The sequence below is a fragment of the Trachurus japonicus genome, chromosome 17 (assembly GCF_045865225.1).
Source record: "Trachurus japonicus isolate A0001 chromosome 17, Traja_1.0".
NCBI classification, from domain to species: domain Eukaryota; kingdom Metazoa; phylum Chordata; class Actinopteri; order Carangiformes; family Carangidae; genus Trachurus; species Trachurus japonicus.
Genome location: NC_140923.1, coordinates 15,076,376 through 15,098,506, shown reverse-complemented (window position 1 = coordinate 15,098,506; position 22,131 = coordinate 15,076,376). Strand labels below are relative to the sequence as shown.

The following is a 22,131-nucleotide window of genomic DNA, read 5'->3' as shown; positions in this document are numbered from 1 at the left end:
GAAATATGAGGACATCACTCTCTGGTGGCTCTAAAATGTCAAGACAAGGTTGGTGGTGGTTTTGCTGGCAGCATGTTTGTGTACCTGCAGACAGGAATTGGATCAGGTAGCGAGAAATACACTTGCAGACACAAAACACCCACCTGTAACGAGCACAATTAATGCTAGTCTGAAAGGGGGGTATGTGTGTGTGTGTGGGCGAGTGTTACAAGGGGGTTGTTAGAAAATAATAACACAATTCATTCTCCCATGGTAATCTTTTTCATATGTCACCTTCAAGTAGTGGTAACTTTATTGACATTTCAAGGCTACAAATGATTGTTCCACCCAGGGAGGATGGACTTTTTAAAAGGCAGCGCATTTAATCATGTGATAGATTCCTATAGGCGACTCAGAGGGGAGAGCAGAATATTGAAATACAGTTAATCTCAACATTATACGGCGATATCTTGTGCCGTGCATCACAAGGCGTTTAGAACTGTGCCGCTGTTGTATTCATTTGTTCACCAGCCCGAGCATCATTTCAATATTGTGCAAGAAGGTTAGGAATCAAGCATGCTGCTTCACGTCAATATGGGGGAAAAAAATCTGCACTTGTCCAATGGCCTATTTGCTTCCCAATGCTTGTTATGTTTACAAGTTTGAGCAGAGGCTTTAAGCCGCTAAATCTCCCCTCTGGTGTCTCGGAATAAAAAAGGAAAACATATATAAACAGTGAAGGAAGAGAGCCACGTCAAAGGCCACTTGTCTTGAGTCCCTCATGTTTTAAACCCAATCAAGCAGCCCAGTGATAACACAGCCCCGGGTCTTGTCTCCTCATTCTCGCAGCGGTAACAAAGACAGAGTGAAAACATGGCCTGAGCCTTTGTTCTCCTTTCCAGACAAGTACACTTTTAAAAGGTTACGCTTGGTTTGATTTCTATCTCTCCACTGGTGTGGTGAGGGCTGGCGGAAAAAGTTGGTGTTGGGGGCCAACGGGTTGACAGCTACCTGGGTGGTGTTACAGACTAGCTGGGCCTCGGGGCCCTGCTGGCGCCACGCCACACAACAACTGTAATTACCTCTAAGGGGAAAAAAAGGCCACGTCTGCACCTGTGACAGACATGCCCTGATTAATAGACGAGGCTTCCATCCCTTCCTCGCCTTTGCTGTTTGGCTGGCTACCTCCCCCTGTCAAGATTTAAGATCTAAACCTTCTGGAGCCCACGGTGTTTAATCTGTAAATTTGATGCTGCTGTGGCTCTTGAAGATGATTTTACCTCTGGTTTCTCTGATCCAGGAGGAGGGTCTGTCTGCCACAAAAACATTTTCCCAGATACTTTCCTACAAGGAAAAAACTAGTGCTAATAGAACACGTCTTAGTGAGAGGGGGAGGTGTTTAAAAAGAAATAGTACTTGATTCTAATTTATTTAGATGTAAAAAGAGACAATGGAACCAGTGATCTGTAAAATAGCCTGTATGATGCACCAGTGTATATCCTTTAAAAGAAATTATGAAGAGATAGCCAACATGTCTCTTTCTTACACTGACACTTTCACTCCCTCCTCCCTCCTCCGCCCCCACACTTACAAGTGGAGCAGCTATTCTGTTTCATGTACATCAGACATGGTGGTGTTGTCCACAGGGGCTGACCCAGACTACTCACTCCCCTATACCAGCTTTTTCCAGGACGGGCACAATGCTGCCTTTGCACTGCATTAGTGTGCTCATAGAGAAACCACAACAAAAACAAACCCTGAAACTCCAAGCCCCTTCATGTCTTCAGGAGCCCTGGGTTGTGCAGGGCGTGTGGGGGGGAGGTGTGAGGATGTAATGGAGCCTTTTCGATTCAGTCAAAATAAAAACGAAAGGAGGCCTGTCACGGCTTTCAATACCTGCACAGGAAACGTTTCAGTGCAGTTGTTTTCACAGAGGCCGCACCTGGTTGAGTTCCTCCTGCCAAACTGAGGGTTGAGGTTAGCTCGCTGCTAGGGGAGGAACGGCATAGTGAGGGTAACTTGTTTGGTTGAAGTAGAGACAAAGAGAAATTGTGGTATAAATGTGTTCCCTCAATGTGTAAATTACATAATAATTAAAGGCCTTGCAAGTGTTTTCATTTATCCTGGCTGATTGGAACTCGGCTCGGACTGAGGGTGGCCAGGGGCATGCTGGGAATTACTCCATGCACCAATAAGAATTATAATGGTGTAATTTGTCCCACGGATGTCAGGTGCAAAAAGGAAAGAAAAAAACAAAAAAACAAACAAGAGCTGGAGCTGGGAGAATGACGACGCTGTCAATCATAGTCTCCCCTCACACACACACACACTGAGAGGAGCCTTGAGCACCCCAAAAAAAGCATTTGATTAGATGTAATGTTGTGGGCACATTGACTTCACAGGGAACTACAATATTTAGAATGAGAGAGGAAATGTTAAAAGGTTGCACAGTTGGTCTGCTAAATTATTTTACACAAGAGAAATGACAGATTAATTCAAAAGCTGAAAGAAATGTGTGACTTTACCTCGTACGTAGAGATTGGCAGGAGCAGAGTAACGGGTCCCAGCACTGTTCATGGCAATACATTCGTATTTCCCCTGGTCAGACTCCTCGCTGTTCTCAATTTGTAGGGCTCCTGCACAGAGGATTAACAAATTTAGCTTTTTCTTGACAGTTGTGGAATGTGAGATGTAACTTGGCATGAAACCACAGCAGAAATCTGCACAGTGACTCGCGAGAGCGCCTGTCGTCAACCAGTCTAACCCAGTTCATGTGTAATTAAGTGTCTTAGACCTGGACGCAGTTTTGTCAAGAAAAATGCTTACGGCAACACAAGCATTTAGCTGATTTGGCAAGTTTAAGGAAACTGCTAACAGAATATTTGCCTGGTAGTGTTAAGGAGAAATAAGACCATGACTGGGGGTCAATTAATCATCTGAATAACATGTCACAGCCATCAGAGTCTGACTGGGCTTTCTGCTGAAGGAAATAAAAGACAAACAAAAGTGTTAAAGTCATGGAGGACTAAATGTGAGGACTCAACTAAGTCATACAGTACTGCAAAACAAAAGCAGAACAATTAATGTTCTGTCTGAAGAAGTAATTAAACAAGCTGTGGATTAATGTCAACAACTGTGCAAACGGCTTCACTGTTTGATTTTACACACAGACATTATTTAGACCCTCAGGGGAAATGATACTCTTTAGTTTTGAGCTGCGAATTATGTTTTCAGAGATCCTCAGTGATGGCATAAAAAGAAAACATGACCATATTAAAGTAGTAGGTAAATGTAAATGTATAACTTTGGAGTTTGGACTGAACAGCTCTCGGCCATTATCTGCTAAATGGCCTGAGATATTGATCCAAATCACATCCAGTGCAGGTATCTTTTCTCCAAAACTATGTTGAGTGCACATTTAGCACCGAGGCCTGTTATTGTGTTGTTTCATTATCAACTATTTGACCATGTCTGACCGAAGCCCTCGAGGGGGAAGCTCCTCTGCCAGATGGCTTAGATTAGTATTCACAATCCCAAGTAGCTGTAGTCATCAGACAGAAGGCTAACATGTTGTTTCTAACAAAGCACAAAAGCCCGGGAGACCTCTCTCTGTGTGGTCATTTTGACACTCCGTGTCCAGAACCATCACCTAATCATTGCTACTGAATTGCAAATGGCCGACAGATGAAGCATGTTACAATATGACAAATTGAAAAGGGACCAACTACACCAAACTTACCTGCGTGCCCTGGTTTCAAAAACACATGTATAAAAACAACATAGTTTCTCTTAGCGGGGAACATACATGTCATAAATGAGTGGGAACATTTATCACATCTCCGAAACGGCATGGTTCTAGCGAGAAAAGGCAGCCAGCCACCATGCAGTTTGGAAATGATTAAAATACTCAGCGTACGATGATGTCAGGATACATTTCTTTCACATCATGCAGCATGAGATGAATGCAACAAACATGTTCACCACCAACCGTGGAGGGGGACTCGAATCGAGACGAGGCCAAAAAAGAGAAGCGGAAGGAGGCGGGGCAGTGACATGTGGTAATACCGCCTCAGATCTCATGACAACACATCCCTCCAAGGTGTTTGCTCTGCTTGCTGAGCTCATCGCTGTCTGATTCAGCACTGACACGCACCTGCATACTAATGTCGGTGTCACCAATCTGTCAATCCGTCCGCTCTCCCATGGGAGAAAACAGAGCGAGCACTACAGGGATCTAGACGGTTAATGGTATGACAGTTGTCAAGAGCTGAAACACTAAAACTCTTAGAATTACTTCTAACTGGAACACTGGAGCATCTTCTCCGAGCTGATTTCATTGGGTTTTTTTACGGAGCAGAAGGGAGAGCGAAGCTGCCATAAGGCTGCAGGAACTCCTCAAGAGTTAAACATCTAATTGAATATGGGCTGTATTAGGCGCCCGGACACACAAACACTGAGACAGACAGCTGGTAGTTCCAAATGTATTCAGCTTGCCCCAGACGTCCACTATTTACCTCAGTGCTGTTGAGCGGAATCATGCTTTTACTCGGGGGAGAAGCATATGATTTCCATAAAAAGGGGTTGAAGCTTCCACCTTAACAATCTCGACCAAGCATCCTGTTCCCATGCTGGGGGGCAATGCTGCATAGGCTGTATGCAAATGCAGCCATTTCAATTTACATTGAGGCCGCATAGAGGAGGCAGGTAGATCCTCTTGTGGCAATGGTGGCCTTTAGTTTAAAATGCAATTCCTCACCTCTTTCTGCTGAAAAGCCAGAGGAGAGGCTGTAGCTGAAAGATGTTTGTTTCTGTGTGTGTGAATGTATGTGTGCGCGCGTGCTTGTGTGTGTGTGGGTTTGCTCATGAATGTGGTTCATTTCTAACAGTATAAGAAGAGCCTTGAAAAAGCTAATTTGCAAGATAACACCTTGGACTGGCTTTTGCATTTTCATTCTCCTGACATCAGGGTTGGTGATCATTTGTTTGTTCAGGAGCAGACGGCAGACAGAACATGATCAGACAGAAAAACGTTAGGAAGAGACAAAAGGGGCAGTGGTTGAGGGTGAGTTTGGTGCTAACAGCGTGAATGAACCCGGTGATGTGGCGTCAGGGGGGGGAGAGGGCGGGGGGCGGTGGTTGGGAAATAGGTGGTGCAGGGGTCTGATGTGGATGTGAAGGAATGGTGCGGACGTGATATTTTCCAACACACTTTATTTATCATCCTTACCTCTAATTGGTGTACCACCTAGGTGGGAGTAATTTCGATGCAAACAGGGTTGAGAGATTAGTTAGTAATCCACTTACAACAGTGGGAGAGAAAAAAAACATGGCTTCTGACAGGCCACAGATATAATAAACTGATACATAGAAGCCACTTAAATGTGATAATGTGACAAAGTTTGTTGTACTACTGTACATGCTATGAAGCTAGTATAAATGTTGGACAAACCGACTGTAAACGTCACACACAAAAACAACACAGCCTGAGAAGGATCCCCTGTGCAGGGCCAACATTTAGAAACATAATGCTGCTGCTGCTGCTGCTGCTTTTGTATTCTCAGACAACAGCTACACCCACATTTGTCCTTACATCACAGCAGCATTAGAACAGTATGCAATTTAAGCATTTTTGCCATTAAGCTTTCTAATTTAAGATAATCCCCACTCAACGCATTTATGCAGACGGCAGTTAGTGAAATGGGCAAGAGACATGAATGAAAGTCATACACAGTAAAAGAGAATAATGCACGCAAAAAGGTCATCAGGTCGAGAGGTATGAAACTAAAGAGAAGTTAGTACTGTATATTCTACAGAGTGGATGATTTGGATGGTGTGGAAAGATTGAATGTATGTGTGTGTGTATGTGCTCACTAAAAATCCAGTGAGTGTGATGCAATAAAATGAACTGGATGTGGTATTTCCTTTAACTGTGGCGACAAATTACTGTGCTTTTTCTTGCAATTGCAAAAAAAATTGACAAATAAATAAATAATTTGGCCTAATTTCAGGTCATATGCAGTAATGTAAATCCTGATATGGAAGCAGATGTCAAGAGAAGGGTGGAGGATAAAAAAGAATTGTTAGTCTGAGGGCATTACATATCAGCACATTTCCAGGCACTCTCACTATATACGAGAAAGAAAACTAATTAAAAGTTTGTTGCTAGAAGTGAAAAAAGAAGAAGGCAAAAAAAAAATCACAGTTTTATGCACAATTTTATCCCTGCTATAAAAACATAATCATACAATTAAGTGGTTGTGTTAATATCTAATTTGGGGTAAATCTGTTTCTAATTCGGGGGGTTGCACTTGTAGCGGAGCCACAATTTAATATTGCAAGAAAGAACACGGACAGTCCGAGCGAACGTGCTCCAGTGACCTGTATTCAGCTTCCACTGGGCCGCTTTAGCGCCAGGCTTTTTCTGGAGTGGCTCTCATCTTTAATCTTTGAGGGCCTCAGACCTGCAGCCTGGCCTGACACTGTCTAAGTGAGGTAGATTTAGTAAGAAGTGACAGGACTGAACCTGGTCACAAGCCACTAATCTTCCCACCTTGGACCTTTATCATCTGATCCAGGTCAGACCAGCGCTGTGTTTATTTATCAAGTGGACTGATCCGGCGGCGAACAGAGGGAACCTCATTGATTTCTTTCTTTTTTTTTTCTTTCCCTGAGGTTCAATACATCAGCTAATACATCATCAGCTGGCCTTGTTGTGACCCAGCTGCATGGTAAAGAGGGGATTAAGGATTATTTAATATGGAGAAAAATTCTCTTTCTGTACTTTGGAAGGTTACAAGCTCATGTATCACTGTCAGAGATGGCAGGAACAACTTCAGCCCAACTTCTGTGCTACTTTATAAGTGGCTGCAGCTGTTACGAGGAATAAAATCCTGTACGAACTCAGCCAACTAATCAAGGTGACAATGACAAGCTGAATAAAACTTTCATGTCCTTTGTGATGAAAGAGAATACATGAAGTCGTACATGACAACAAAGGGTTTTGTGTTTGCACATCATCCTCATGTCTAACCTGACTCATGTCTGTTGGCATTTAATGTCATCTTTCACCCTGCAACTTGCCACTGCTGTAAATTTACATGTTCCATATGTCATGTAGAGTAACATCTTAAAGAAATTAAATCAGATCAAATCAAATCAAATTGTACCTGAGCGAAGCTGTTTGATCCGCCCGTTGCTGCTGCTGATGTCCACAGGAAGCATGTCCTTGAACCAGGAGATCTCTGGGTCTGGGTTTCCACTGGCGGCGCACAGCATGGTGGCGGTTCTGGTCCTTTCAACCACCTTCAGTTGTGGACCCATATCGATGGTGGGGAAGCCATGGGGGATCTGGTTCTCTAAAAAAACACAAAAAAATGAAGAAAAAAGAGGTAGATTTTCAGTATGGGCACGGACACAGAGCGAGACAGAAAATGTATAAGAAGAGGGAAAAAAGCGTATTTACAGTACAAAAAGGTTCTCAGTAGCCGTGAGAGGTGTCGAGAGCATCAAAGCTATTGAACTCACAAGGACAGAGAAGAGGATGAAAGAGAGCAAATACGTTTCAGGTGCGACAGGCTAAACAGTAATCAGCACACACATACACACACACAAAAAAATTTTGTAAAAAAAAAAAACTGAAGATACTACTGGGGATTGGTAGACGTGATGCTGATTTGGATTTCAAATTTGGCTGGGAAAAAAAACAAAACAAAAAAAACCTGTCTCTGATTGATTATCATAGAAGGCTTATTACCCAGCACGGGGAGGCTCAGGTTTAGACAGAGGAAGGAGAGTTGCAATCTGCCTTTGGGTAGCCATGCATAAATGAGCTGCCTTAAGCTTAGCAAGCTAAACAAACCTATTTGAATAATCCAACTCATCATAATCAGTGTACAGGCATATCCATGACAACACATTAAGTATAATCCTTGAAGCAGAATTTTGGATCCTGAGGTGAAAGGTTGTTTTTTTTTTTTGCAAATATGGATTGATATCGTGTCATGAGATAATATGGAGGTCTTCAACAGAGGTGAGCAAACTAGGAACACTTAACTCCTAACCCACTCTGATAGTCGGATTACACAAGGTAATACCTGAGTGTGTTGACTCTGGAGGAAGTCACGGAACATTAATTATCATCTCTTCCATAAGTGACATGAATTTGTGTGGTTACATGCCGCATAATGGCTTCGCAATCAATATTTTGTCTCTTTAATGAAATATAACGTTGTATTTCTGTCGGAAACTGTCGCTATTCTGGACTAAGTGCTTCAACCTGACCTCATCCTCGTAATAAATCCTAATTTAACCTCTTAACCCCTGGACAACCTTAATAAAGAGGAAACACGACAGCCCTTGAAAGGTCCAATTATCAGCTCGCGCTCAGACGTGGGATCTCTTTTATCTTTCTCCTCCTATGCTGATGCAGCCTTGTTGTGCTAATGAAAAGTGCTAATGGTTGTAACTCCTGTCCTTTGGTTGGATATGAGAAGCTACCTGCCTGCAGGTTCACAGTCTGCCAGGATGAAGACATTAATACGAGACAGAGATTTTGGCTATTTAGTTTAGAGTGTTAAGAAAATTGTGCCCAGGATGGGATTTCAATATTACTAAGATAAAATTGAATGGCCGTGACAGAATGATCCACTCAATATTATCTAATGCCTACTTAAAAATACAAATGTTTCAAGGAGGTTTTATGTCAAGATGGATGAGTAGAGCAGTAAGTTGTTGTGGAACAAGGTATTTAACCTCCAACCACTAACACCGTCCTGACTACAAGGCTACACTGTGTCAGTCATTAGCTATGATGAATTATAAATACAGACACTGTTCTCTTCCGGGTAGGTGTAAGAAGAAACCCACCACATGGTATTGAAAAAAAAAAAAAAATCTACTACTGACTGCAGCTGAAGTAGTATCATTACGCTGTTTGATTCGATCAGTAGTGAAGCTATCTAACGGGAGATGGGATCGTTTGGCTTGTCTGAGTCCAAAATCCATATGTAAACATATATGGCTGGGGCAAGCATACGAGTATCGGTGTTTTTTTCTTTGTTCTCTGGTGGAGCAGTTTCTCCTCTCCTCCCTTCACCCTTGCGTTTGGCCGGCGGCCCGGATAGTCTCGTATTCAAATGTAGCTGACAGATCTCTGCATGCCTTCTTATCTCTGTGGCGAGGTTTACTTCCTGTCTAATGATACAGGATTCGTTTTTCAGACATCCCAACTGAAATCAGGATACCTCTACAAAAGAGACAACTACAGCACAATGAAATAATACCGTACAATTTGTCATTGTATGAATAATGGTAACAGTAGCGCCCTGTGTTCCTCTGTGGTTTGCTCTGTCTAACCTTCAAAGAGAAAGAGAAGGTACAGAGAGATGGAGAAAGGAAAAGAATCAAAGAGAAAAATACCTGGCAGGTACACAACCTACATATTGTTCAACATGTAATTCACTGAATATTTTTAAAAAAAAATGGGAAAGTGGTTGCAAACGATGAGCAAAATAATACATTTCTCTGCGATTCTCCTTTTATGGTGCAACGTGGTAAAAGCATTGAGTTCTTCTAAACCTACAGGGAGCTAAACTCCAGCCTCGGCTACTTAATTCACTTAGAATATATTCTTAATGGCCACAGATCACCTGGCAGGAGGTCCCTTTGTGGCTGCTGACATGGACCCAGGCTCCTCATGTGTGCACTTGCAGGGGTGGGAGGTAAAGTTGGTGTGGGCTCATGTGGTTGTGTTTGGGGACCCAGCAGCAGAGCTAAATTAAGTACTCAGCTAGTCTGTGCAATGATGCAGCAATACCAGATGGATTTTTAGCAAACTCCCAAAAATGCCTCTCATGGATTTTTTTTCTGTATTTATATCATTTAATAAGTTAATATAAGTAAAGGCATGTCAGTTTTATTTCCCAGGAGTATGCATGTACAAAATTTGAGCAGATTATGTGTCAATCCGTCAGACAAATGATGAAACTGATGAACAATGACAAAAGACATGAATACAGAGGTGTATACTATGTTGGGATGAATCAACTGAACTGAATCCACTGATATCCATGTCTGTACATTTACTGCTTTTGATGTGCAGTGGACTTGATCTGATTTTCAATCAAGCGTGGCTATGGAAAAAAAAAAAAAAGTGTATTTGTGTTTATCTCTCCAGCAGCCTCCCATGTTCATGCTTCATGACATGCACGCTGTTTGGACATGTAACACATGACCGTGCCCTCCAAAAATCACTCCATCTCTCAGACAGAAAATGGTGCAGCTTCCCCTCCAGGTCGAACATATTGTAACTATATCGCGGAAACTAATCGATTGAACGAGGCATGACACTGACCTGTCAATCAAACCTAGCCACTTACCTCAGGGACCGAAGAGAAGGAGACTGACAAGTCTGTCGTTCTGTATTTTGGGGTGAATTTTTAAAGATTTGATCCAATTCCTCCTGACTAACCTGCTGCAAAGCTTTCCGTCTGTAACATACAGACAGCCACAGAAACAACTGCCTTGTCTTACTGGGAGGGAAAAGGTACTTATGGAGTAGTGTTTGTGCAACTGAAGAAATAGCAGCACAGGATATTTCTGGCCAAACCCTCTTGTGGTGGCGCCTATGGAATATTTATGATTAGGGTTTATTGGCAAATGTTCCTGGGCTGTGAAAAATGCAAACCATTGGTAAAACAGGGTGAAAGACCCCAAAGGAGTTATTACACGAGTCAGCGGCTCTGTCGTATCAGGAAGCACAAACAGGGAATAATTTAGAAGGCAAACAGCTGCAGCAAAGCTTATACATGAATCAATCCCCTACTTCAGGGTAATGTTTGCCTTGTAGGTGAACTGTTGCTACAGAGTTGGATATTCCTTTCAAAAATGCGCCTGATTAGTGCATCATGGCTTCACTGTGTCACTTCCATCATGGGACATAATAGGAATGAATGGATGACTGGCCAGGCTGCAGCTACGGTAAATGTCATCTATTTCTCTTGCTCTTCTGTCCTCTGCAATGTTCTACGCCAACAGAAAACTAGATGGATTTCATTAGTATGGAAATGGAGAAAAAACTTTCAACTGTATTATATATTAAAATACATTTTATAAAAGAAATCAAAACTCACATCACATCCTCTGTTCTCTTACTATGTCAAGTTGTATGATTAAAAAAAAAAATCCACAGACAGCCATAAGATGACTCGTCTTTTAGCTTTCATAACACCTAAAGAAAAAAACTTCACAAAATCTCTTGCAGACAGTTCAGACAGTTATGATTATTTGATTTGTTAACAAAATGCTCGGTATATAAAAATCTGCAAAAACCACGCATCCTTCATCCATTGTAGCTTTCTAAAGTTGTCCTTGGCCTTTAAAAGAAGATGAAGGAGAAATTGAAAGTTCTGTCTACGCACTTATCAAAGATCTTGTTGAGCTATTGTGTAAAAATTTGAGCCCTGTCTGTCTATTCCTACTACTCCAACTCCTGCGGCTGGCCTTGTCTGCCAACTTGTCATCCCAGGAAGACAAAGACATGCCTTTGTTCAGTCCTCTTTAATTTGAAGGGAAAAGAAAGGGGATGGGGAAATTTGGAGAGAATCCAATGAAATAGTGCAGGCGATGCAGGTTGATGTTTGTCAAGATAGAGGGCATTTTTAATAAAAAGGCCCTCTTGTGCTGGAGTGTAATTCATCAAAAAAAAAGGGAGGAAAAAAAAAACAACAACTCCACTCCTCTGTCTAGTCCAGGCACGAAAATACGAATAAGACGAAAATCCTGAGATAATGTCACGTAGACCCTCCATTACGGAGATGAACAGAGCTGCAGAGGGGGAAAACAACAAGAAAAAAATACCAATGCCATGTGTGACATGTAAGGAGATTATTGTGTTCTACTTCTCGATCTTACTATCAAACTAGTGATTTATTTTGTGTGTATTGAATAAACTGAATGTATGCACGCAAACCATTTTACAGCGACTGATCTATTAAAATGTGGTAAATGTCTCGTACTGAGGAGTCCAATCTGTCTTAAACCAACGCTGCTTAATGAGACTTTCTTATGTTTATAAAGTGACTTGTGTGATGTTGTTTTTTCTACAACAAAAAGTAGGAAAAATTGCCTGGATTTGCAAATGAGGAAGGCCAGAGGCGACGGCGGTAACGTGTGAGAGGTAAAACTAGGTGCGCATGAACTGGTTCCACCATGATTTGAAAAGTAAATAGGACCATTGTTCTCTCAGCAGCCATTTATCACGCACAGAGTCATACTGCAATATGAGCCAGCTTAGCAGATGAACTTGTTTGCAGAGGTTATGGCGGAACGGTAGAAAAGAGAGGGCAGACGGGAAAGGCTTAATGTGGTTTTCTGATTGTACTACTCAATTAGGATAGCAGTGGGGGCCGTAACTATACACAAAAGGCATGGGGTAATATTGGCATCATCAATTGTAAAAAAAAAAAAAAAAAAAAAAATGAAGAAGAAAAGAGGAACTAGTAATATGGTAATTAGCGAAATTAAGAAAACATGATACAGTAATCATGGAGTATTGTGTCAGGGAGGTGTGCCTCTGCTGCAACAGCCACAGGCAGGTGAGGTAAGATTTAGATGAGCGAAGAGAAGGAGAGAGAGAGGGAGAAAAAGTAAAATGGAGAGGAAGGGAGGAGAAGAGGAGGGGGCAGAGGAGGGGTGCATACCAACCTCCTGCCAGCTCCAATTACCAGTGTGAGTGGAGCGTGGCAGCTAGGGCGATGGGTCTAATCAGAGCCCTGCTGAAAGAGACCCGTCCCTGTCCTCCTGTCCCACTGGGAGGCTGCTGGAGCTCAATCCCACACTAACGTCAGCCAGCGTTTTTCCCTCAACCCAAACATACTCATCTCAATGGGGGAAAACACTCCAGACGCCCCATCCCCTTGATAACAGGGGAGCCCTGACATAGTGCCACCAGATACAACAGTTCTGCATAAAAAATGCCTGCCTCATTTCCATCGCAGTGTGCCCCCGTACCTCCTTCCTCCTTATATTCTCAAGTGCATAAAGTGGTGAATGACATGTTCTGCCATGAATGTTTTAAGTGAGGGGTCTCGGCAGAGAAAGGCTCCAATACAGTCATGAAACATACGGGGGAAGCATATGTCTAGGAATATTCATAAGAAAACACGTCAGAGTGTTGTGTGTGTGTGTGTGTGTGTGTCAGTGTATATATACGTATACACTGCCCACCAGCAGCTCACCGCATTCTGCATCAATAGTTAATCTAATTCAACGTCAACGTGTGCCATCAAGAATTAAGGTGATACAGTGAGACGCTCTTAAGTTATTTAACTTATACATCTGAGCTGATCTCAATTCAAGCAAGAAATAAAAGGCCTTATGATCTCTGTGTGTGCCTGTTGCCAAGTGATGGATGACAACAATTAAAGGTGATGTCTCCTTTGATAGTGCGAACCAAAGAACCACAGTGGCAACACAGCCACTTGCCTCATGAAATATTACTGCTTTAAAATCTAGCCTTTTAAACGTACATCAGTGCACTGTCTTTATAGGTAAAAGGAGTTTATATAGTTTTAGAGGATATGAAGTCCATTTTAGTGTTTTATTCTCCAGTCTGTGAGGAGGTACAGCATTTAGGTCAAAGAACCTATTTATTGTAAGTTGTGAGGCACTTGCACTTCAAAGACTGCAGACTGTATGTTTCATGTGTTTTGACTGATAAACCCTTTTAATTATTCACCTTTCTGCCAGTCCAAGCTGTGAGGGAAACTAAATATAGAGCAATAAGTGTTGTCTTTGTCCCGACTGGTCTGGAGTCAATCTGGCACTGAAAAGCAGACGGGGCCGTCTGCAGAAACAAAGCGCATGGCCCGCGGCTGTCTCTAGCCAAGAACACCGTCAAGCCAGACATTTGCATCTGCCTGAGACGCGGAAGTGTGTGAGAAGTGTCGGCGGCAGCGGGAGGTGCAAATAGAAAGCCAAAGCTAACATGAGCTCCGCTGAAAGAGCTCCATGAATAGTTGGATTGCTGATGGTGTGTAAAACATTCAGCAAGTTCACTTGGAAAATGTTTAACTGCCAAGGATTTATGGGGAACAAAAAGGTAATGGTGGTGTTACACTCTGTTGGACAGTGGGAATGGTTATCCATTAATAAATCTGGACATAACAGCATTTCCATTTACAGTAACAGTTGACTGTTAGAGCTGTTACTTATGAACATTTCTGGAGGCTCAGTAATTGCATTTGTTTGATAAGTATGGCAGTTCTTGGAGGTGCTACCTTCTGAAATCCTGGGCCATTAAGGCAGTGACTAATGGGCCCCACAGAAAGGCAGTCAGACCCGGCTGGTATTCATGTAACTGCCTCTGTGCTTTTGACTTGCAAAACATCGGAGGGCAAGGAGTTTTCTCACATGTTCTGCCATGAAGGGCATGTGAGCGAGACCCTCCTGCTCTTCAGAGAAATACTAGCTGGCACAACTCCCACTGCAGAGGTCTCCTCAGCAGGGATGACACGGCACACCCCGACATCAAAGACCCGGCAAGGAGGCCATTGATGTAATACTGTTGTAATGACATGAAAATGGTGAAAATCTCCATGGAAAAGGATCCAGAGACAGAAAAACAAAGACAACAAGATGCCAAATTCTTGCAAGAATTCTTTTCCACAGACGGACCCGAGTCGAGTCGAGTCGAGTCGGTGCGGACGGTGACGTAGCTGACGACTGCACAAGGGGCTTGTTATTGGGCAGATAAGTCTATTTACTACAGTTAGGATTAGGCAGCAGGGAAATGAATGAAACGTGCATTCAAATACGTCGGCACATCTTGTCAAGCCTGTTGTCTCTGGCACGCTATCTCTTAGACCAGGTGTTATGGTAGTTGCTATGGAGATAGCAGCCCATCAAACAAACACTCCCCGGGACATATGAACCGCACGCACAGACACACCTGTGCGCAGCGGACCATCACAAAGCCACAGCCATAACAAAAACACGGCTAATGTGGCTGTTAATACGTGGTGGTATCAGTGCGCTGTTATTCTGCTGTTTATCCAAGTGTACTTGGAGTAAAAGACTGTAATGCATGCCATGACCTTTGAAATAATACACTTTTTTGTCTGGCTGAGCAGAACATTTGGCCTTACTTCCCCGCTTACGGACAGATAATCAATAACAGTCATCTAATACCCCCCCTCCTTTACCCCACCACCCCACCACCCGCCTCCACATACACACAAACACGCGCCACGCAATTCTTTCCCCTCCTCCCCCTCTTTTTATCATTTCTCTCTCTCCACTTTCCTATTTATCTCTACTTCTCCCTCCTTCTCCTATCTGATATCATACTTCCACTGTCGTCAGTATGATGTACGGCCCTGCCAGATGCCCCGCGCCTGTTATTTATGCTGCGGCGCGCTGGTTAGTACATAACCGTGGCCTCCGACCCATTACTGCAACCCAGGGGTGGTCTTCTGAATTCACATGGTTATGCTGACCGAGTCACCTTGTGGGACAGGCACGGCTGCACAGAATCACATCCTCCATTAACTACGCTATATGAGTAGCACAGCTGTAGGCTTTCATTTTGAGATTACAGCTCTACTTCTTGCCTTGTGGTCCTACTAACAGGAGTTTGATTGAAGACCCTTGAGATTATGGTATTACGAAGTACACGGTTTGTGGTTTACTACTCATTTTAATGTAACTGCCTCTACGATGGAAAAACCTCAGGGCTCATGCTACATTTCTGTGGTAATGCGATGTGGCTAATAAGGCAGGTTATTCCTCCAGGTGTCTTGAAAAAAAAAAAAAGAAGAAGAACAAGGACAGGTCCAAAAATCAGGAAGCGTGACGATTAATGAAATGGGTCTACAAAAGGAAGCGGAGCGGCGGTTTGCAAATAAATGAATTAATTGATCCTCTCCACAACTCAAATTAATCATCGGCAGAGCTTTATTGTGACATGTTTAGTGTAATTACGGCAGATAGGATGGCTTTTATGAGTTCTGAGAAAGGCAGTGGATGTAGTGGAATGTGGCAGGTTCTGTTAATTAAATCCTCACTGACTGGGCTCCTGTGACAGCCTTTACTTATTCTCTCAGTCAGAGATAATGAATAATACACAGAGTCTGTGAGCCCACGTCGACAGCCTCAACTTTGATTATGTAGGCTGGTTTGCATAAGTGATAGGTGTTCAACATTATCACAGTGTTGGCATGACCTGCTGACCGCTCACTTTGACACAGGCAAGCTGCCAGAGTTTTTTGTTAGTGCTGGTTAATATTAGCAGAGAGGCACAAGAAACATGATCTTTGACCAAACAGCCGTCACAAACCTCTGATCACAGAAAGCAGCGATCTATACGACAGCCCTAAAACAGCTGAACGTTACATTGTGGCCATTTTCTGTAGCTGGTTTGATGATCGCCGTCTTGGTTCTACCCCCGGCCTGAAAACTGCTTTGGCCAACAGTCACAGTCAATAAACGGGTGACCACAAAAGTTTAAAAGGTTCTGCTTTTACCTTACAAATAATAAAAGAGCAAGTAAGTGCTCTTAACTATTGAACAAGCCTCGACAGTGTGAGTGTTTGGCAGGGCAGACCCGAGTCTCAGCTTGCTTGTTCGCTCAACCTTCCCTTGCAAAACAGGTTAAAAATATTGATGCAGATGTAATGCTGGAGTGGAATCAACAGCGCCTTTGACAGCTGTAAGCGGAGACCAATCAAGTACAACCTTGGAAAACACGGCTTAGCAGCTTGGACAAAATGGAAGTATGCCTCTTAAACACGAGAAAAATGTCAAGCTTGAGGCCAAGCTGTAAGGGTGATAGTGAGTCAAGCCCCCCCCCAACCCTCAGAACAACCTTCTATGGCCCAGTGGGTAAGCCAAGAGGGCTCGGTGTGTAAATGTGTGAGGAAACGGGGTCAGGGTGAAAGGACTCCCATTAGCCAGCTCATTGAGTGTAGGTATTAGAACCCCCCTGACATGTAGCGGGCCCATCCATCCATAGCCATTCAGGGCCTGGGGAGCCGTTGACTCATTGGCCTGCAGAGCTATAAGGTGGACCTTGCTCTTTACCTGCAGGGGTAAAGGCCCCGGGCTCCATTATTAACAAATTGAAGGAAAGAAACATTGCAAGTGCTTTTTCTTTTCTTTTCTTTTCTCTTCTTATATTGTTTTATACTCTGCAGTGCCCATGTGTTTGCATACTTTTATTCTTGTAATAGAAATAGTAGCAAAATGCGAGGGGATTATCCTTTGATTATATTTGAATTAGATAGATACACACCTAGTGATTAATAGCTGTAGTTTTGATGACACAGTAGAAGTGATGTGTTACCTTGGTTATTTTTGAGGTAGTGTTGACTGAATTTATGAGGCTGGCCAAAAGATTAGAAACAGTATTAAAAATTAATGCACTTCAGCAAATTAAGTGTGGTCTAAAAATGACAGTAGAGAGAAAACAATTTTCAAAAGCTGTTAAATTAGATTTTTTAATTGTTTACCATTGTACAGGGATTTCTATTTTTCTAATCTTTGGTGTTGTATGACTCAGATGAACAGAGACAGACTTTTGCTGTTGCCAACATCAAAGCATGTGCAATGAACTCATCTCTACTTAAATACACAATGCAGTGTGTAATTATGAACTAGGGCTAATAATATAAACCAACTGTCAGATATCTATGAAATCAAAAGTCATTTTACTCGACGCCATGTCCATAATCCACATTTAGCTCAAGTATTTCCACTACACAATGTCAGATTCAATATGGGTTCTTTCTGTGGTAATTTGTTGTAATGAGTTCTGTACATTTTCAAAAACAATTTCTGCCTTTATCAGCAGCTCAGTAAATTATATTAGACATTCCAGCGCAATTCTGACTCCCAATTCATGTTACAATGGTTTTCTTGTGCCGTGCAGAGGAAATTGAATGTAACAAACCTTCTTGTTATGTGTTGAATTTGAAAAACACAGAGGGGGGAACAGGTCCAAGCTGGGCATAAACCACTTTTAACTACAGTAAGAAAAAAAGAACAGCATGAAGCGATGAACAAGCTGATAAAATACAAAACAAAAACTGTAGCTGTCTGCAGGGTTCACAATGCTCAGGTGTTAGGAAGTAGTTAACTTGTATTTGACCCCTTCAAATATCAATATGATTCATGAGCACATCTGTGAGTGGCAGTTTCCATCACCCTCTGTGTTTTTATTCATGTAGACCGCTTAGATTCTTGGAAAACTGTTAATGGATCTCCACATTCATATGCCTGTCTCTATCTCTCTCTGATAGCCTCTTGTCTGGTTTAGAGTGAAGCACGACACACAATAAAAAATATTATAACAATTCCTAGTTCAGATCATCAGATAGGTATATATTAGATTAAGATATAGATTCAATTAGTCAATGGCCTGGCACCTCACTCACTACTCTGAGGGAGGAAGGAAGTGTGTCTGTCCAAATGTACACATGGTGAAACACAACTGGTAATCACAGCGGACATGCTCTTACAAATAAGTGTTTTGTAAAATCTCTAATTTAATAACGAAAGCCTGTTGTAGCTGTTTGTGGCAGTGGTTTGATAGCAGATGTCAATTTATGGATATCACTTTCTGTTCCTGACAATGAGCAGATATTAACAGATGCGTATGTCTTGTCACATCTCCAATATCTTCTGAAACCCAGAGATGACATCCAGATGAGGGGTTCAATATAGCCTGACAATCAGCGGTGGCCGTAAATTCGAGTTTAAAACAGTGACAGGCGGCCGCTCTGCTCGAAATAAACGTATGACAGCAGCCAGACACGATGGGGTGACGTCCAGTACAGTTCTGTAATAAAGGCGACTTGCTGGGCAGCAAATAACGTTAGAGAAAAGATAATTTTTTTACAGCTATTGCTTGTGATGTTACCATGGATACTACACATGACGTATTATGAAATGTTATACTGCGGTCTCCAAACAAAGGCAGTATTCATTGCAGAGATGCTACAAGACAATGGTGAAGGATTCGGTGTCAAAGTGAAAAAGCGCCTATGTGGCAGTGTTTTCGGTTTTAAACTTTGTGCCAGAAGGGAACCTGTGATGAAATTAATGAGGTTATCTCTGCGAACTTTGTGTGATGAAGGTGGCAGCATCTGGAGGTAACACTTCTAATCTACAGACATTGGGCCGACACATGTCTTTTCTTGGTAAAAATGTCTGGTGTAATCTGTGATGCCGGTGATGTCACTCCGTTTATTACCCGGCGGGAAAATTTCCAAACTGTGGCATCCCTTACATAATTGATTTAAGTCTACCAAGAAGAAAGGTTTTGATGACTTCCTCCCCCCCCAAAAAAAAACACACAGGGGTTGATATCAGCACCATCAGTGAAACAGATAATACTAACGGGGAATTTCATCAACATTCATTTTGCCATTTTCTTGCTCTGGCTTTTTTTTTTTTCTTCTTCTCTTTTACCTGGGAGTCTGAGTAAATGTGTTTTCTACTCTGATGAGTTAAAGCACCCTTTGAAAATCAGGAGCCCACTTAAAACAGGATAAATATTTCCCAGCATTAGCCTTTTCTCAAAACATGATGTTGAATTTTTTATTTTTTTTTCCCACAAGTGGCTGGGGTTGTGGGATAAAGGGATGAATTAGAGAAATGTAAATCCACTGTTGAATCATTAGGACGGTCTTCAGATGTGTTTGGAGGTTTTAATACAAATTACAGGCAATCGACAATTTACAAAGTGGTGGGAAGCAGCAAAAAGCTCAGTGATGGAGTGACTTTTAATGCACCATCCTAATTCACCAACAGTAAAAAACAAAATGTGACTACATTTTCCAGTAATTCCCACAATATTAAACATTTCCTATCTGTATTATTTTGTTCTATTCATTGACCCCTCTGCCTCCTTCTCTCTCCCTCTCTGTTCTCTCTGTCTGTCCCCCCTGAGGCCATAGACGTGATCAGCACTGACGCTGCAGACCAGACATACCAGACGTCGCAGTCTTTACACATCCAGCCTGCCAAAAGCATGGAGCAATTGATGGACAAGTACAGGCGATAAAATGTTGCCTCAAAGGAAGAATGAATCCATCCAGATGTCTCTCATATAACATGAAGAATGTAGTGTCCGATGTCACGTCTCCTGGGACACGTCAGGCAATCAGGGTCAGTTTTGGTTGGTAATTGAAAATGTGAACTTATGAATTATTATAGCATGTCCATCCTGAATTATTTACCTCCACATTGAAGATTATAACCATTAGAGAGCATTTGAATTTTTGAAAATGTGCTCCTGGCTGATTTTCTTTGAATGATAATTTATTGATCACAAACAGAAACCCCTACAGCAAAATGTCAGATACACAAAATGCTGACAGATATTCTTGAGGCTTTAATGTCTAGTTGAAGGACACTTCAGCAGAGTGGTTGCTGCTGATTAAAACCATGTAACAGCGCCGCCACCTCTGAAGATGTGTGTGCAGGGACGCGGAGGCGCCGTTTCTGGGTCACCATAGCTTGATGCTTATGTAGGTTGAGACTTGCACACCTTTAAAATCTAACTATTTGTCTGTATTACTACGGTATGTATACATTGAAGAAAATGTTTGCTGAGAGGGGAGCATGTCTGGTAGCTATGGTTTGGTAAAAAATAAAGAAATTATCAATACTTTTTTTATTAAACTTATTTTCTTGTTCACCTCTGTTGTGATTGTTTGGGTGATTTTCCAGGACAACATGTATCTGTTTGTGTTTCTTCTTAATTTCCTGTCAAAGCGGAAGAGGAGTAAACACACTGTAATCGGGACCAACCTAAAAACCTATTTGTCCTCCTTTTACAAGTCCTTGGAGGTGGGGGGGGTGCGAGGATGCAGATTGGGTGGCCGGCAGAGTGATTTCACCCTGCCATATTGTGTGAGTCCTTGAGAGAAGCATGCAAAGACAGATGCAGTTTGTATCTGTCAGCCTGGATATGATCTACGACGCCGGGCCTCCAGCCAGCAGATGGTGGGAGAAATTAAATCTGTGACACAGACCGTCACAATGGAGCTCAGAAATACAGTAGGGGAGGTTCACCTGTAGATAGGTGTGTGTGATTGTGTGTGTGAAGGGAAGCATGTCCCTGCACAGTTCTGTGTGCGTGCGAGTAGGTTCCTCTGTTTTTCTTATGCATGTTTTGACAAATAACAGTCCTGTCCTAAAATGGAAGCCAAACCTGTTCTGCCAAAACTAAACCCCAAAGCTTCACGCCCCGACACCATTTGTCATCAACAACCTGCAGTATTTAATGCTAAACATGAACTGACCTCTCACCTTCTTCAACAGTATGAGGGAACAGCTATTAAAAAATGGCAGCATGAACATTACAGAAACCCACCAGCACTCAAAGAGTGAATCAGAGAGAGTGAAAAAGTAATGTGGGGGAATGGCAGTTACACAACAGACCTTATTTTGGTCATTGTGGATGATTTGAATAGCGCAAAGGAAAGGAGAGGATTAAGTTGTCGGAGAAGCAGGGCTCGGTATTAAATCATTCCGATATAGCTTCTGTATGTATTTATCTTGCCCGGGAAGAGGAGCAATGAGATTTCTATGCTGTTTATTCAGTCAGGTTTGTTGTCCGCACTTGCCTGGCTCCTGAGATATTTATTACTGGCATTGTGTCGCAGTCATTTTCTGCCTCTGCACCAGGGACTATAATGCATGCCAAGCAAATAAAGGCCTTTTCTAACCGGTGAGCCTGTAATTTGTTTACTGCCACCAAACACAGGGCTACTACTGTAAATACAGTCAACACAGAAAAGCTGAGACAGTGCATTAAATTCCATTTTGAAAATTTCCAAACTGTGTTCAAAAACGGATGAGTTTCAACACTGCGGCATAATTATGGCCTCTATTCCCATCTTAAAATCAGAGAGGCGTATAATGGACTCATATGGCAGAACTCTATTAAAATTACAAGGAGCTGTATCACTCTCAAGTTTGATGTTTGACATGTTTTCACCAAGCAATATGACTATTTTCTTTTCAACTGCTGGAGCTTTGAATTCTTGCATATTTCTCGCTTGACCTTTCCAAAAAATTACATCTTTTTTTTCCCCTGAACATTACATGTTCAGAAAAGAGTTGCCAGGGAACTTCAAATGAGGTGTGCAG

At 42.3% G+C, this 22,131-nt stretch overlaps 1 protein-coding gene across 17 annotated transcripts in view; it reads right to left on the bottom strand.

Annotated features, from left to right (window-relative positions):
• Positions 1-22,131, bottom strand: part of ptprfb (protein tyrosine phosphatase receptor type Fb) — a 171,229-nt gene that overhangs the window by 68,547 nt on the left and 80,551 nt on the right. For 10 of the 17 annotated variants that reach the window (XM_085806073.1, XM_085806068.1, XM_085806075.1 and 7 more), the window contains exons 5-6: positions 7,146-7,334; positions 2,505-2,615 (exon numbers count right to left, since the gene is read on the bottom strand). In XM_085806073.1, coding sequence (XP_085662199.1) covers positions 2,505-2,615; positions 7,146-7,334 — 300 coding nt within the window. Of the gene's footprint in view, positions 1-2,504; positions 2,616-5,206; positions 5,225-7,145; positions 7,335-22,131 lie in introns of all 17 variants that reach the window. The other 7 variants (XM_085806066.1, XM_085806065.1, XM_085806071.1 and 4 more) reach the window with 1 other exon arrangement.